General features: G+C 35.8%; 1 protein-coding gene across 1 annotated transcript in view; it reads right to left on the minus strand.

Moving 5' to 3' along the window:
• Positions 1-3,603: 3,603 nt before the first annotated feature.
• Positions 3,604-18,559, minus strand: part of SPATA16 (spermatogenesis associated 16) — a 208,960-nt gene continuing 194,004 nt past the window's right edge. The window contains exon 14 of the mRNA XM_039236522.1: positions 3,604-3,998. Within this exon, the coding sequence (XP_039092453.1) occupies positions 3,876-3,998 (123 nt within the window). The 3' untranslated portion in view covers positions 3,604-3,875. The remainder of the gene's footprint in view (positions 3,999-18,559) is intronic.

Below are 18,559 nucleotides of genomic sequence, written 5' to 3' on the forward strand. Positions count from 1 at the left end.
CAAAATATTAATAATTGGGGAAATTCATGTGAAAAGTGTATCAGTTATGTTGTTCAATTCTTGTTACTTTCCATAGGTTTGAAAAGTTTGAAACTGAAAAGATAAGGAAAACTAACATCTGTAGGGGAGGAAAAATTAATTTTCTTTTAGCTTTCTGTGTTCTTGGCTGAGACACCTCTGTGTAACAGGACAGATTAATGGGAGAAAAACAAATTTAATTATATATGTATGTATGAATATCTTTGAGAAGCCCTTCAAAGATATGAGACTCAAAGAAGTGACCAGCGTGGGCAACTTTTATATCATTTAGACAAACAATGCCTTGTCAAGGCAGAAGGGTTTGAGCTTGGGGTAGTAAATGGTAAAGAATTAACAAGGTTTATTTATACAGACGTCTTGGTCCTAGATTCCGTATCTTTGGTGATAAGGATGTCTTCTAACCTGGACAAGGAGAGTAGTTTTCACATGGGAGATTTACTTCCTGCTTTCAGGGGGACAGAGGAAGGTCAGAATGCCTTTCTTGCACTGGCTGTTTCTTAAGTATCTTTATTCAAAATAATCAATATGCCAATGTAGCATATTTTAGGGTGACATTCTGAACCCTGCATACAACGAACAATACCACAATTCCCTGAAGAATGATCCAGGAATGAGTGAGAATGATCAAGGGCCTGGCATCAAGGCAGATGTGGATCAGAATATACATGATTTTCATGTGATCATGGGTGGTCTCCTTTGGAATTCTTCCTTTGAGTGTGGGAATTCTATACTTGAACTATTTCTTACAGCAGACTACCCAGTGACAACTCCCAAAATACATTTTATGGACAGAATTTATCACCCTAATGTAGACATTGTGAGGAATCTGCTCAGATATTTTGGAAGAGAAGTTGCCCCTAGCATTAGAGATCAGCAGAGTTCTGTTTCCCATTGAGATGCTTCAGCAAATGATGGAGGGGCATGGGAAGTAGTAGAAGACAAAGGAAGTTCAGTTTATTGAAGCATCCAGGGTGTGGACTAGCTACACAATGAATAATATTTAAATTGGTCTGAACATCAAGTGTATAACTCTTCTCCTTTTTTGGCTAATATGTCTTTTTTGTTTGTTTGTTTCACTTAATGTCTTTGGAATGTTACATAATAAAATCCAAGATCTCTTCAAGAAAATGGTAGACAAATAGCACATACCCTATTATCACTGAGCTTTTAATTTCTAGTTCTTTTGGTCCGTGAATCTCTGCAAAAAGGATATTAGAAGATATTAATTTGAACCAAAACTTAAGAGTGGCTACATCATCAGTCCTTGTGTCAGGTTAACTTTGAGCTGACAAGAAAATATTTTCCAACATGGTAAAGGAGTAATTCTTGGAATTTAATGTGCCTATAAAGCGCCCAGGGATCTTCTTAAAAACACAGATTGTGGTTCAGTTGATCTGGAGAGGAACTTAAAGTTCTGCACTTCTCTGGGGTGCCTGGGTGGCTCAGTCAGTTAAAAGCGTCTGACTCTTGATTTCAGCTCAGGTCATTATCTCATCTCACAGTTCTTGAGATCTAGCCCCACACTGGGCTCTGTGCTGACAGTGAGGAGCCTGCTTGGGATTCTCTCTCTTTCTCTCTCTCTGCCCTACCCTTGCTCATGCTCTTTCTCAAAATGAATGAATAAACTTTAGAAAAAATTCTGCATTTCTCATGAATTCTCAGGTGATGCTGATAATTGCTGGTCATGGACCACATTTCAAATAGCAAGTAGAGAACAGAACAAGTCTTTGGAGTCAAAAAAGGCCTCTTTCCATCTTGGTTTCCTCAGTTATAAGATGGAGAAAATGCATACATGAAATTCTTGTGAAGTTGACATAAAACAAGCATTTTTGAAAGTACTTTGTAAACTTTGCTTTCTCTAATAATAGTTTTTAAAAATAATACCTATTACTTTACAAATCCTTCCTTTGCAGAAAACTTAAAGAAAGGATGTGAGGCCAGGTGAAGTAAATTATGCTGCTTTGTTACTATTCAAGGCTCTTGCACTAATGTGGAAACCATGAGCAAAATTCATTCCTATGGGCAATGTTGTTGAATCTATTAAGAATTCTAAAGATTTGATACCTTGATACCTTATTGAAAAGCTATTAATATTGATTAATTCTTTTTTTCTGAAAAGAAGTTTCTTTTGAAAGTTTTGGATTTCTATTATATATCATCCTTCCTAAGAGCGACTAGAACATCTCTTCTTTCCCTAACCAAGCACCAGCCAAAGTAACCAATGGACATTTAGTATTGGTTTGGGGAAAATGGTCAAACAGTGAAGCCATAATCTCATAATTGAAATTATATTATTTTCAAATACAATCTTCAGGCACTGTGGAATGAGAGAACTCTAATTAAAAAAATAGATAAGGCAATTGATTAGCTACTGAATACCAATAGGCTTTTCGGAAGACAGTTGAGTAAATAGACAGTGCTAAGATTCTTTCTCAATGAAAAGCAAACAAGCAGTTACGGGACATAGAAATCCTTTTGGAAAATAAAATTTTAACACTAAAGTTAAAATTCAAAGCTAAGAAGCTTCCGTTCCTAGAGATGTTGTGAGGATTTCTTTCTTTCTTCTTCTTTTTTTAATAATGGGAAATTCTCACGATGGTGAGAAGTAATAACAGAACAGTACAGGTGGTAGGAAGGGAGGCTGAGCCTTTTATGTTAGACTCCCACATTTGGCTAGACTCCAGTTCCCAGAGAAAGCAATTATTTTCCAGTATTTCTTTACGAGAATAGAACTGACATGCCATGCCACTGTGAGTTTAAAAACAGAAAGGAGTTTCTTAAACTGTCTCTAACTGCCTACAATTGTATTAGCCGCTAACTTGAGGGAAGGTGGGAGTGGTGATGGAGTTCTTTGGAGTAGGGTAGGAAAGAAGGGCTTATTTGATAAAGGTAAGAGGGTCCACAGGAAAACCAAAGTCCGACTTTATTTCAAAATTTAAAAATGTTTATACTTTGCATAACTATGACTACATATATCTAACATGCATTTAAGGTTAAGTTATTAATTGATTCCTTTACAATTTCACTGGAAAAGAATTCAGCACTAGATATGTTATTCTTTTTTCCTTTTCATGTTATTCATTACCTATGTATGCTAAGATCCTAGTCATTTTTTTCCATTATTAAAAAAACTTGTTTTCCTGATTATTTTACTCTGTATCTGAGTTCTTTCTTACTCTATCTTTAAACCCCCTTTTTGGTGTCAGCATGGGTCTTAAGGATGGCTCACTACCTTGTCACATGTGTGTGTTCGTCACACATTTGAGTCAGGAGTCACACATTTAAGGGGCGGGGATATAAAGAATCCAGAGGAGAGAATAGAGATTTTAACGAGATAATTCAACTGAAAATATCAGCCATACCACATTTGACCTATCTCCATAAGGACTGAGAAAGTATATTATCACTTTCATAATTTTTAGATTTGCATGCATATTCTTTGTCCCTATCTATATAAGGTATGTGAATAATTCTTGATCATACACATGAATATGAATGAATACTATAAGAATACTTGGGTAGACCTGGTGAACCTTAGTAGATTTTGAAAGAAAAAAGCAGGTGAAAGAGGCAGCAATGGTTATTTTATTTTATAAGCTGTTTAACCAAGTAAGTTGAATTTGAACAAGAGTCAAGTCAAACTTGCTGAGAACATTTATTGCTGCCAGTCAAGATTAATAAAGTATAGGACACGTTTGTAAAGAAGAGCCAAGGGAAGCACAACCTCACTCCTTTGGTGATAAGGCCTTTGTTACTGGATTGTCATAGTCAGGTTGGTTGGAGGCCATTGCCCCTCTCTCTGGGACATCTTGATGGTAGCGCCTGCGCCCCAGGGACTAGCTTTGCTGCACAGTTTGAAGCCGCTTCAGTTTTGTTTTTTGTCTTCTGGCAGTTCTCAGTTTTTTCATTTTTAAGAAACTGTCCTCTAATTGGTATAGAAAGTCTTCAATTCGTCCAACCTAGAAGAAACAAACAGATACAATGAGATTTGTTGTTTTCTCCCCAGGTTTTGTGTCGTTAGGAAAATGGTGAGGTATTTAAAATGAAACGGCACATACAGATCCATGTTGGAACAGAATTGGCGGAGATGGACATGATTGAACATAAAAGTCTCCTGTTTCCATTTCAGTTTCCTCTGTTTTAGGAACATGAAGCAGACATGCAGGAGTTTGCTCTACCACTCAGTCCTATGTACTGGTTATAGAAATGGGGAATATCATCATCCACTATCTTTAATGGTCAGTGAAACCTGGAATTTCAAAAAGAAATAAATGGTGAAAAACTCCACCATTAGCAAAAGGAAGAATGGAAAAACAAATCTACGCCCCTCAAAGCCAGAGATTCTAGCGTTTATATGCCCCTGGCCAACTTTGGAGAAAAATGAATATTACACATTGTCTTAGCAAGAACTATTTCTCTTTTAAATCAAAACAAAATTTTGAAAAAATACATTTTCTTAAAAAATGCCACACTCCAGGGAATAAGATAAAGTAATGATATACAAAACAATACTTCTAAACTATTTGTCTTCCTCAAAAGAAAACTTATAATTATTCAGTGACAGTTGGTTGAGTATGTTGTACTATTTGTCACAATTTTATTCTGCTAAAGAACTGTAGAATAAAACAGTTTACATATATGCTGCATTGGGCTCTCATGAAAGTCTGTAGATACAACAATTTGTACTTAACCTTGACTCCCAGCACCTGCATAGCGTATTAGCCTAAAATCACTCACTGAAGAGCCCATTGTCATAAAGTTAGCTCAAAGCTAGAGCACTTACTGTTCAAGGTACATGCAAATGTCATCTCCTTAAGATAAAAGCACTTAAACTCTAGTTTTCCAATTTTGAGTTTTACTTTTAAGTCACTTGATTTATCATTTAGGGTTCCACAAGATAATTCAAATTGTCAAAAAGCATAATAAATGGTAGCATTCATCTATATGTTATGTGTAGGTCTTATCACCAGGTGATGTAAATTGTCCATTGGTTTCCTTAAGAAAATTACATAATTTATTTATATGAAAGCAATTCTTTTTGAAAACTTAAAATTACTTCAGGTAAATTTTTCCAAAAGCTGGCATTGTTTATGATGTCTCATCACTGCATCAATCATCAAAATAATTTGACAGGATATTTTTGTACTCATGAAGTCAGTGAGTTATTCTATGTATTCCATACATTTATACTATCCAACTTACACCAAAATCATAAATAAAAAATTAACTTAGAGCACAACCAAAACAAATGTAATAGATGGCACTTTACCATTACTTCAATAGTTAATGACTCATTTATGTTTTTCCACTGAAAATGTATCATTTAAATCAAAGCTCTCTACAATTAGAATGTTTGCAATTAGCCTAAATACAATTTAAAATTACAATCCTAATGCACAAACTTTCTTCAATGATACAGAAACATAATTGTTTTAAAATACCCATTAGGTGGCTGTTGTCTTTTTTTCTTTTTAAATTGTATTTATTAAAAGCATTGTTGACTAACTGGGTTGCGTTTCATTAGAGAGGACCAAAGAAGAAACATCAAATGTCTGGTTCAAACAAAGAGTACTGTTAAATTAAGCTGGACGTCTAGAGTTATATATGATGTGCATGTCTTACCCTACCTGGTCTGTCTACATGTTATCCTTTCAACTCATTCTCCTAATGATACCTGAATGATCTTTTTAAAATGTAAATCTGGTTATATTTTTCCCTTGATGAAATGCCTAAATGGATTCCCAAGCCCTTAACATGGCTTACACAGTTATGAGTGATCTGGTTTCACTCACATCTCTAATTCCGTCTTTCACTCCATTTGCCTCAGCTATGTAGTACATCTTTCAGTTATCTGAACACAGCAGTGCAGTGTACTCTGTGTTCTTGATCTTCTTAATGCTATGCCATGTGATGGAATGCTCCCATTGGAAAACTCTTGAGTTTTCTCTGGATTTCAGGTTCATCATCAGCACTTCAGGGACATCTTCCTGGATAATCCAGACCAGGTTGGGTCTCTCAGTAACATATTCCCATTGCAGCCCATTCATCTCCTTGCAAATTATATATGTATGTGAAGTATACATACATATATATACACACATATACATATACATACATGCATCTCTATATATCTCAATTGATTATAATGATTTATTTAATATCTGTCTTCCCATCTGGGTTTTCAGGACTATAAGGCAGAAACTAGGTCCACATTGTCCACTATTCCTAGCATCTAGAATATGGTAGACCGTCAATAATCTTCCCTTCTGATAATAGAGAAGGCATTCAGAAACCAATTTGTTTTTCCATATTCAAAGTGATGTCTGGTAAGCAGAAGGCTTTCTTATCTTTTTCAAATTAAATAATCACCATTTTCATGTGCCGTCATTCTATTACCATTGTTTAGCTTTGAGAGTCTCCAGGCAAGATGATAACAAGGTGTGGTCTCCATACTTGAAACAGACTGAGGTAGAAAGGGCACTGGACAGAGTCAGGAGTGTTGAATTCTGCTCATGGCTTATAACTCTCATGGCTTAAAACCCTGACCTGTGACTCTTGAGAAGTCACTTGGCCTTTCTGAGCTTCAGTTTAACCAACCTTTGGTGAAGAAAGGGTTGGCCCGGATAATTTCCAAGGACACACCAAGCCAAAGAAATTCCATGACTTGTACTCGCATCAGATCTAGGTTAGTTCAGTCTTACATGAGTCCTCACATTTTTCAAACCACAGGTTATTCTCTTAGATTATACCATTAGATGAATGACACACTATGCAGTAAAGTAAGTCAATTTTAGCTTTTATACTTTCTGAAGAGTAGGAGAGCTGCAACATGTTTTTAGTAAAGCTGTTTCTTTATTTTCTTTTTTTAAGTCAAGGAAAGAAAAATGCTGGTTGAAGAGAAAATAGATTCATATAACTAAGAAGAACAGATTGCAAATGATAGAAATTTTTATAAAGCCCTTAGGGAAATAGAACACAAAGAAATATGTAAGCATGTAAGGAAGGAAATGAGCCAGTTTCTGGAGCAAAGGCCTTATTAGACTTCCTTTTTGGTACAGAATCTACTTGCTTAACTATATCAGATGGTCTACTTGGTCATTCTGGGTCTAATTTTCCCATTTGCAAAATGGGCAGATAGCATTTTCTTATGTATCTATGTGCCAATGTTGACTTAGCTTTACAGGGATAGGGACATCGGGCCAAATGAGCATGCAAAGAATTCTGGGATGTCACATGATCACAGGGGCTGAAGGTTGTCAGTGAGATTCTCATCTAGCACATGGCTATCAGTCATAATCCACATCAAAGAATAAGGAAATTATTATCCACTAGTTTCTCAGGACCTTTAAATCTTATGCACAAAAATATGTCAGCCATGATTTAGTGTAGATTCAAGAAGTTCAGAATGAAGATGCCTATGCAACTCTAAATGAGAAGACAGCTTGAAAGTATAGGAGATCTTAAAATTAAAATTCTAACCGTATAAAAACAAATAATGCCAATGAGAGAGAAATGTGGAGGTAACTAAACAGACCAATTTAAATTACAAGGAAACTAGGGGTTCCTGGGTGGCTCAGTCAGAGCATCCGACTACAGCTCAGGTCATGATCACATGGCTCATGGGTTCAAACCCTGCATCAGGCTCTGTGCTTGGGCTCGGAGCTGGGAGCCTGCTTCGGGTTCTGTGTCTCCCTCTCTCTCTGCCCTTCACCCACCCACACTCCATCTCTTAAAAATAAATAAACATTAAAAAATATAAGAAAACTTCTAGTCAGCTCAGATTTCAAAGGGAGCACATTTGTTCTTTCATGCAAATATTTATTGAACATTTATTTTCCACTTGGCACTATAATTAGGGTGATAAGCAAAAATATCAAGATATTTGTTTATGAGGAACTCATATTCATTTAGGAGAGAATTAATGAAGAAATAATTGCAATAAAGCATAACTGTTTATGTAAGAATTATGTACAAAAAGTTCTATTAGCAAAAATGTCAGAACAGTGACTTTTTTTTAGAGCAATGAATTCTATTTGAAGGGATATGGATGTGCATTGGTGGAGATAGGAGCTGGCTCTTTGCCAGGACAAGAAGTACGTTCCAGGCAGAGGAAAGGACATCCGTAAGAACAAGGTTGTGAAAGAACATGGGGTATTTGACAGTGATAAGTTTCTTATAGCATAGATGTGGGCATCTGGGAACTCGGGCATCTGGGAACTAAGAGTAGAGACATATACAGCAGGAAGTACTGATTGGAGTTAGCTTGTAAAAAGTTGAAAAATATTTAGCCTTGTGGTTAGAAAGTAAATCTGGTAACATTACATGGAATGGAATCCAGTCAGGGAAACTAATGGCAGGTGAATCAATTAAGGGACAGGTGTAATAGACTATGGAGAATACTTTAAGGGCCTGAATCAAGAACTTAAAGGACATTTAGGAAGTAAACTCTATAGACTTGATCAAAAATTTTGTGGTGGGACAAGAGGCAGGCAAAATTAGAAATGACTGCACAGTTTCTAACTTGAGATAATGATGATATTTTAATGAGATATGAAATATAATTAGATGAACAGTTTTAGGGAAAATAAATGAGTTTGACTAGTGACAAATGTAAGAAATAGGAAAAAGCTCACATAATCAGAAATTAATAAAAGGTGGATCTATAATAATAATAATCTAGTACTAGGCTAAAAGAATGAAACAAAACCCCAAATTAAAAGAAAAACCAACAACCTCTGTACCTCAGTCTATCATGTGAAAAGCATTCTAGTAGTTATAAGGTGCTAAGAAAACAAGATTGATGCTTTAAGTTATTCAGAGTAAAAAGGTGATTATTACAGAGATATGGTATTGGATCGAAGTCAGATATATCTTGTTTGGAATTCCAGCTCCAGCATTTTCTTGTGTGAATTTGTGCAATTTTATCTAACTTCCTAAAACCTAAGTTTCCTTTTCTATCAGTTGCTTCACAGGATCTTAGTAAGATTAAATTAGACAATTTATGTGAACTATTTGCATAGGTCTGAATCACTATTATTTAATAGTAGTGTTAATACTTGAATCTGGAAGTGTATGCTTGGTAAATAGAAAAAGCGTAACTAAATGAAAAAATACAAAAGTGGAATAAAATAAAAATATAAATAAGTTTAATAGGGGCTGTGTGTTTACCCTCAACTCTGTGAGGGATGCTGCCTCGGTAACTATGCTAATTGTAGTTGCCATACATTAAAGTCTTTTGATTAGGTCAAAATTCAATAATATAAGTCAGAATTAGGAGGGGGCAGAAAAGGAGGAAGAAAGATGAGTTTCTGATAGCCCATATAAGCTCAGTATAAATAAACAGTATTTTCTGGTGGCCTCCCTAAATACTAATCTGATTTTGGACAATAATGTGTCTGCCTCATGGAAGCAGCCTAAGTGTTCACTGATGGATGAATGAATAAAGACAATGTCTTACACACACACACACACACACACACGAATATTATTCAGCCATAAAAAAGAAACCTTGTCATTTGCAACAACATGAATGGAATCTGAAGTCATTATGCTAAGTGAAATAAGTCAGAGAAAGACAACTGAGCTCATAGATACAGAGAACAGACTGGTGGTTGTCAGAAGTTGGATGGGGGCGCCTGGGTGGCTCAGTCAGTTAAGTGTTAGACTCTCAGTTTGGTCTCAGGTCATGAACTTGCTGTTTTATGAGTTCGAGCCCTGCATTGGACTCTGCTTTGACACTGCAGAGCCTGCTTGGGATTCTCTCTTTTTCCCTCTATCTCTGCCCCTCCCCTGCTCATGCTGTCTCTGTCAAAGTAAATAAATAAACTTAAAAATTTTTTTTTAAAAGTTGTGGGGGTGGGAGGTCGGCAAAATAGATGAAGGTTGTCAAAGGTACAAACTTCTAGTTACAAAAAAATAAGTCATGGGGACGTAATGTACAGCATGGTGACTATAGCTAATAGTACTATACTGTATATTTGAAAGTTGATAAGAGATTCAATATTAGAACTTCTCATAACAAGAAAAAATTTATAACTGTGTGGCAATGGATGTTAACAATATGTGGTAATCATTTCATAATATATACAAATATCATTATGTTGTGCATCTGAAACTAATATGTTATATGTCAATTATGTATCAATAAAATATGAAAAAAATCCCTTTCAAGTAAAATGTATCTGTTTCAAAGGAGACAAATGCTTTTATCCCTTCTCTACTCAGGTCATATCACATCTGGGCTATCACGTGTGGCTGTGGGTGTGTCAAGGGTCTTACTCCAAACTGTATGAAGAAGAGTTGAAGGATCTGGAGGTCTCTAATATGAAGATGGGAATCATAATAGGAGTCTGTGGTGTCCATACCAAAGTTGTTATGTGGAAAGAGTGACAGATTTGTTTTGTGTTAGCTCATACAGTGGAAAGTGTGCTATCTGGAATTAGAGGGCAAGTTTGATTCTTGATTCTTCTACTAGTCATGTGACTTAATTTCTGAACCTATCTTTTCTCATATCTAGTATAAATAACAAATTTATGGGGCACCTAGGTGGCTCAGTCGGTTAAGCATCTGACTGGCTCAAGTCACGATCTGACGGTTTGTGAGTTCGAGCCCCACTTTGAGCTCTGTGCTGACAGTTCAGAGCCTGGAGCCTGCTTTGGATTCTGTGTCTCCTTCTATCTCTGCCTCTTCCCCGCTCATACTTTCTCTCTCTCTCTCTCTCTCTCTCTCTCTCTCTGTCTCAAAAATAAATATTAAAAAAATTTTAAATAGGGGTGCCTGGGTGGCTCAGTTGGTTAAGTGTCCAACTTCAGCTCAGGTCATGATCTTACAGCTTGTGAGTTTGAGCCCCGCGTCAGGCTCTGTGCTGACAGCTCAGAGCCTGGAACCTGCTTCAGACTCAGTGTCTCCCTCTCTCTCTGCCCCTTCTCTACACTCTTTTCTGATGCTCTGTCTTTCTCAAAAATAATTAAACATTAAAAAATTAAAAATAACAAATTTATAATGATACTCATTGTCTACTTGACAGGGTTTTTGTGAGGATTAAATGGTTTGATATTTGTGAAAAGCTTTCCATAAATGGCTAACCCACCCATGAAGATTATAATAGCAGTACATTGTGTAGTGACTGGTTCACTACTGGTGACACAGTAGGTTCTCAGTAAATGTTTGTTGAATCAATGAATAACTAAATGAGTCATCAAATGGGTGAATAAGTAGATATTATGTCAATACTAGATGTTACTATTTTTTTTCACAATTGTCTAAAAATGAAAGGGACTTTAGGATGAGGTATGGCAATCCTCATCCCAGAGATTAGAAATCACATATTCGATGATTCTTTTGGAGAGCATGAAGTATTTGGGAATCATGTATGAACTAGGGGTTGAATACAATACAGTTTAAAAATCCATTCCAACATTAAAGTGCTGATTCTATGATGTTTAAGTGTGGCCTGGATTCATTACAGAAATGTGCTCCGTGGAAGGAAGACACATTGCAACTTGCCTGTACCACACGGAGAAGCACTATGGAAACAAGAGGGAACCAACAACTTCTGTTGCTGTAGTTTTGTATGTACTGAAAGGTACTGAACTGGTTAAGATAAGCACCCATTGGTAGTGGGATTCTCGAGCCTCCCCTATGTCCCATTTATAAAATTATCATATCTAAAAGACCTATCTTTTCTTCTCTAGATGTATCAAAATTGTATGTTGTATACAAAGGGGCCCCTATTATGGATTAGCTTAATAGCAGAGAGTAGTTCACAGTGCACTCGTTTCCTTTTCATCTTATAACTGCACAAGATTATGCGCTGGCACTAAAATATTTCTTTTCAGTTAACGATTTTATATTTTTTCAGCATATCAAAACTTACGGCTTTCTGCTGGATTTCAGGATAAAATGCAACGTTTTTACAGATAAAAATAATATGGTTTCCCACATGCAGCCACTCATAATCCCTTTAAAGTAGGCATGCTAAAAAGTACTTGAATATTTACTCCAATAGTCTTTTACTTTAAATTGGTTTGTATCAAACCACAAGAGACTCTTAATGATAGAGAACAAACTATGAGTTGTTGAAGGGAGGTGGGTGGGAGATGGGCTAGTGGGTGATGAGTACTAAGGAGGGCACTTGTGGTGATAGGCACATAGTGTGGTAACTAAGTGATGAATCACTGAATTCTACTCCCGAAACCAATATTTCACTGTATGTTAACTAACTAAAATTTAAATTTAAAAAAGGGGAAAATAGATTGGTTTGTAACTTATATCTAGGTGAAAAGTATAAGGATGCTCTTGGGTCAGGTGACATTGTTCATTTAAGAGCTTTCAAGTGAAGGAGGATTGTTATTAACTTTCCAGCATTGTGTGATGCTGACTGTGCCTCCATTTGCACATAGATCCAACTTATATTCACGTGGTAATTGAAGGCATATAAGCCACATTACTGCCTTCCATTTATTGTGTGAGTGCTGGCCACAAGACCAAAGACATTGCTAAGGAAGAAACTGAATTTTAGGGCAATAGTTAGAAATGGGGCAAACTAAGGAAAGAAGTGACAAGAAGCTCAACATGAACAAAGTTGGTGAGAGATGATAACAATATGGGACTACGTAGCAGTGGCCTAATAAGGCTTTGAAAGGGGAGTCATTCAGATATGGTAGACGGGAGGGAGAGTCACTTTGAAGATTTGGGTGGCCTTTTTCCTTCTAAAGTCATTTAAAATCAAACTGTACTGGATCGAGTTGAATTGTGTTCTTTCAAAGTTCATATGTTGGTCTTTTTTTTTTTTTAAAGCTTATTTATTTATTTTGAGAGAGAGAGAGACAGAGCACAAGTGAAGGAGGGACAGGGAGAGAGGGAGAGAGAGAAAATCCCAAGCAGGTTCCACACCGTCAGCATGGAGCCCATTTCCGAGCTAGAACTCATAAACCAAACTGTGAGATCAGGACCCGAGCTGAAGAGTCCCATGCTTAATCGACTGAGCCACCCAGGTGTCCCCAAAATTCATCTGTTGGTCTTAACCCTTAGCACTTCAGAATGTGACCTTATTTACATAGATAGTCAAGTTAAAATCAAGTCATTAGGGTGTGGCTTAATCCAAAATGATTCGTGTTCTTATAAAAAAGAGAAATTTGGATAGGTGCACAGGGAGAGTGCCATGTGAAAACAAAGGCAGAGAAAGAGAGACTGGGGTGATATTCCTATAAGGCAAGGTACACTAAAAATTGCCAGTAAACCACCAGAAGCGAGAGAGGCATGGAACTGATTCTTCTTCATGGCTCTGGGAAGTAACCAACTCTATGATACTTTGATCTTAGAATTTCCAGCTTTTAGAACTGCTACATCATCAATTTGCATTGTTTAAACCACTTGTTTGTGGTACTTTGTTACAGTAGCTTTAGCAAACTAATATAACAACTAAGCTATAAAATGAATGGAAGCTCACTTAAGTTCTAATTTTCCCCTCAAACATGACGGATGCTTTCTAAAATTCACTTTTCCTGCTGGTTGAGCCTCCCCACTAAGCCTGCCAGCCAGGTTTAGGGTGTACCTTGGGAACAAAGGTGGCTTCTTTCCAATAATGGCAAGGAGAAGTTGACCTCAAACATGAAAACATGGGTAAATTACACTGAGAAGACTTGAATTGGGACTTCCTATTGGATTTCATGTAGTCTGGATCACAGAGAGGGGATTAGGTATGTTTATAGGGGTTTGTTTGCACATGTTCATGCCTTAGGAGTTGGGTACTCAAAGGATTTTTTAGTAAAGCTTTTAAAGATAATTATTAAGAAGAAAAATGTAGATGAAATAAGAATCACATTCTTCAGGAATAAATATCATGTTTATATGACTATGATGGTAGTTACAGCATGAGAATGTGTTTCTAGAGATTAGCAGGATGGACCAAAATCCTCTCGGCAAAACCGACATTTCACTCCACCACAGTGGATTTGATAACATTAATTTCTTTGCTCTGTTCCATTCAGTTTCCAGACCAAATGCTTTTAAATATTTATCATCCAAAATAGTTTGAATTTTAATTCTTATTAGAATGACAATTGTTTTCAAACAGGCTTGAAATTAATTTCTAAAATAAACTTAGTTTCTGAAATGGAGTTATTTCTGTTATTCATAATGTATCAGTTTCCTTTAGCTGTTGGCCTGCATTCAAGCAAACAATCCCCATATATTTCCTTTATTTCATCTAGTTAATTTGTTATATTATTTAGTATTTTAGTCATAAAAGTACAACGTGAAAATATGAGGCACCTACCCCCTAGAAGTCACAAAATGTACAAAAACACTTCCTGCTAAACTGTATTACCACTCTTGATTGAAAATTCTCTTAATAATAATACGTTTTGTTATGTTTAGTATAAAGAACAATTACAAAACTTTGCTATCACTTTGTCCAGGAAACCATATATCACAGTTTTTTAAAAAATTATTTTTTGAGGCACCTGGGTGGGTGGCTCAGTCAGTTAAGGTCCAACTTTGGCTCAGGTCATGATCTCACAGTGCATGGGTCCAAGCCCAGCTTCGGGCTCTGTGCTGACAGCTCGGAGCCTGGAGGTTGCTTCAGATTCTGTGTCTCCCTCTCTCTCTCTGCCCAGCCCCCATGAGTGCTCTGTCTTTCTCTCAAAAATAAATAAGCATTAAATTAAAAAAAATATTTTTCAACATTTAATGGTATAATTTATCTGAGGGTTTAAATACATGCTTTAAAACTTTTTGAGACAAGTGTGGGTTCACATACATCAGTGAGAAGCAAAACAAGAAGAATCTATGTACTCCATTTAGTTTGCCTCGGTGGTCATATCCTGCAAAACTGTAGAATACCACAGCCAGATGTTAACATTGACACGGTCAAGATACAGAACAGCTCCATTATCACAAAGATCTCACATGTTGCCCTTTTATAGCTACACCTATTTTTCTCCAGGTTCCACATCTCTTATGCCCTGGCAACCACTAATCTGTTGTCCATTTCTACAATTTTGTTATTTTAAGTAGGTTGTATACATATAGTACAAACATATAGTACATAATTCCACATTTCTCTGGAGATTTATTCAGGTTGTGTGTATCAACAGTTTGTTCCTTTTCATGGTTGCATTATTCCATGTACCACAATTTAATGATTCACTTTTTGAAAGGTATATAGATTACTTCTGATTTTTGGCTTTTATGAATTAAATTGCTAATAAACAATTGCATAGGTTTTTGTGTGGACATAAGACTTCATTTCTAAGGAACAAATGCCCAGAAGTACAATTGTTAGGTCATATTGTAGATGCATATTTAGTTTTATAATGAAATTGTCATATTGTTTTCCACAGTGGCTGTACCATCTTACACTTCTACTAGCAACATATGAATGTATGCAATGTATGAATGATCCTCACCAGCAGTTAGTGTGTCACTATTTTTTATTTTAGCTCCTTTGATAGGTGTGCAGTGGTTTATCTCACTGTGGTTTTAATTTGCACTTCCCTAATGGATAATGATGTTCAAAATCTTTTAAAGTGTTTTTACTTGTCATTCTTTCTGGTGAAATGTCTGTTCATGTCTTTTGCCCATTGTCAAATTGGTTTAACTGCTTGAATCGTTTACTGTTGAATTTTGAGATTTTGTGTGTGTGTTTTCATTTTGTTGTTGTTGTTATTTAGAGACAGAGTGAGTGAGAGGGGAAAAGGGACAGAGGGAGGGGGAGAGAATGTGGAGCTAGATGTGGGACTTAATTCCATCACTCTGGGATCATGACCTGAGCTGAAATCAAGAGTCAGACACTCAACCAACTGAGCCACCCAGATGCCCTGAGAGTTCTTTATATAGTTTAAATACTGGTCCTTTGTTGGACATGTAGTCTACAAATATTTTTCTTTTGCCCTGTAACTTGTCTTTTCATCCTTTGCAACACAATCTTTCATAAAGCAAAAGTTTTTAATTTTGTAGTCTAATTTGCCAATTAAACTTTCATGGATCATGCTTTTAGTATCAAATCTAAAACCTCTTTGCAAATACTAAGATCCCAAAGATTTTCCTCTATTTTTTCTAAAAGTTTTATAGTTTTATATTTTATGGTTTTAGTCAACTTTTGGATAAAGTGTGATACTTAAGTCAAGATTTTTCCCCTTATGTATGTCCAAATGTTCCAGCCCCATTTGGTGAAGAGGCTATCTTTCCTTCATTAATTTTCTTTTGATTCTTTATAAAACATCAGTTGAACATATTTGTGTGGGCTTATTTCTGAATTTTCTATTTTGTTTCATTGAGCCATGTATCTATCACTTCATCAATATCACAAAGTCTTGATTACTACAGCTAACAAAGTCTTGAAGTTAGGTAGACTGATTCTTCCTGCTTCATTTTTTTCCTAAAGTGTTTTAGCTATTCTGTTATCTTTGTCTTTCTATATAAATGTTAGGATAGTCATGTCTTCATCTATGGAAAATCTTGCTGGAATTTGAATAGGAGTTGCATTAAGCCTGTATATCAATTTTGAGTGAGTGATGTCTATACTATGCTGAGTCTTATAATTTATGGACACAGTATGTCTCACCAGTTATTTAGATCTTTGATTCTTTCCTTAATGCTTTGTCATTTGGGGCATATATGTTTTATACATGTTTTGTTAGATTCATACCAACGCATTTCACTTTATTTTGAGCAATTATAAATGGTATTATATTTTAAATTTCAGTGACCTTGATCACTACTAGTACATAGTTATAAAATTGAGTTTTGGACAATTATCTTATATCTTGCAACCTTGCTGAACTCACTGATCATCATCATCATCAACATCATCATCATCATTATTTTGTAGATTCCTTGGGATTTTCTATGTAGACAATTATGACATCTGCATATAGGGGAAGTTCTATTTCTTCTTTTTTTCACTCTATGCCTTTTATTTCCTTTTCTTGTCTTTCAGTGGTGGCTAGAATTTCCAGCACAATGTTGAATAAGAGTGGTGAGCAGTGACTTCCTTGACTTGTTTCTGATCTTAAGGGGAATGCCTTCAGCTTCGACTATTAAGTATAATGTTAGCTGTAGGATTTTTGTAGATGCTCTTTAACAAGTTGAGGAGTTTTGCTTCTATTTCTACTTTTCTGAGTTTTTTTTTTATCATGAATAAGTGTTAAATATTATTGACTGCTTTTTCTGTATCAATTGATGTGATCATGTAATTTTTTTCCTTTGTATACTGTTAGTATGGAAATTAAATTGAATTTCAAATATTCAGACTTGCATCTCTGGAATGAACTCCACTTGGTTATGGACTATAACTCTTGCATGTTGCTGAATTCTGTTTGCTAATATTTTAAGGATTTTTGCATCTGTATTCATAATGGATATTGATTTGCATTTTTTTTTTGGTACTGTTTTTGTCTTGTTTGTTATCAGGATAATACTAGCTGGTATTGGAGATTTCTTTTTGGAGGTTTAAATTATGAATTAAATCTCCTTAATAGTTATAGGTGATTGAAATTATTTCATATTGGGTGAGTTGTGGTGATCTGTGTTTTTTGAGGAATTAGTACATTTCATCTAGGTATCCAATTTATATTTTCAGAGTTATTGTATTCCTTTATTTTCCTTTTGATACTTGCAGGGTGTATAGTGATATCTAATTTCATTCCTGATATTGGTGATTTTTGCTTTTTCTTTTTACTTCCTTAGTCTTACTAGAGGTCTGCAGATTTTATTGATCTGTTCAAAGAGCCTAATATATTTTCTCTATTTTTTTTCTGTTTTCATTTTCATCGATTTTTAGTTTTCTTTTAATTATTTCCTTTTTTGTGCTTGCTTTAGGTTTACTTTTCTTTTTTATGTTCTTGAGGTGGGGCTTCAATAATTGATTTGAAATTCTGTCTCTGTCTCCTGCCCCCCCTCCCCCGCCGTGGCTCACACACTGTCTCTCTCTCTCTCTCTCAAATGTAAATAAACATTAAGAAAGAAAAGAAAAGAAAAGAAAAGAAGAAAGAAAGAAAGAAGACTTAAACTAGTTGTAAATGTATATTGCAGACTCCAGGACAACCAGTAAAAAAAGTAAAAAAGAAGCATAACTTTTAACATGTGCTAAGTAGAGCAAGGGTACTGGATGATGAACTGCATGCAGTTTAACAAAAGACCACAAGAGAAGCTGAAATAGAGAATATATTATTCATAAGTCCTGTAGGAAGTACATAGCATGTTTCGAGATGCCATATGGGGAGGGTGAGGCACTATCCAGGCAGAGAGAGAGAAAGAGAGAGACAAGACCCAAGGCACCTACCTTTATTAGAGCCAATTGGTGGTGTTTAGATTGGGTAGTTTCTTTTCTTTCTTCCTTCCTTCCTTCCTTCCTTCCTTCCTTCCTTCCTTCCTTCCTTCCTTCCTTTCTTTCTTTCTTTCTTTCTTTCTTTCATGCTTATTTTTGAGAGAGAGAGAGAGAGAAAGAGAAAGAAAGAGAGGGAAACAGAATCCAAAGCAGACACCAGGCTCTGAGATGTCTGCACAGAGTCCAACA

This window comes from Hyaena hyaena, unplaced genomic scaffold (assembly GCF_003009895.1).
Source record: "Hyaena hyaena isolate Hyena2069 unplaced genomic scaffold, ASM300989v1 scaffold_112, whole genome shotgun sequence".
In the NCBI taxonomy this organism is placed as follows: domain Eukaryota; kingdom Metazoa; phylum Chordata; class Mammalia; order Carnivora; family Hyaenidae; genus Hyaena; species Hyaena hyaena.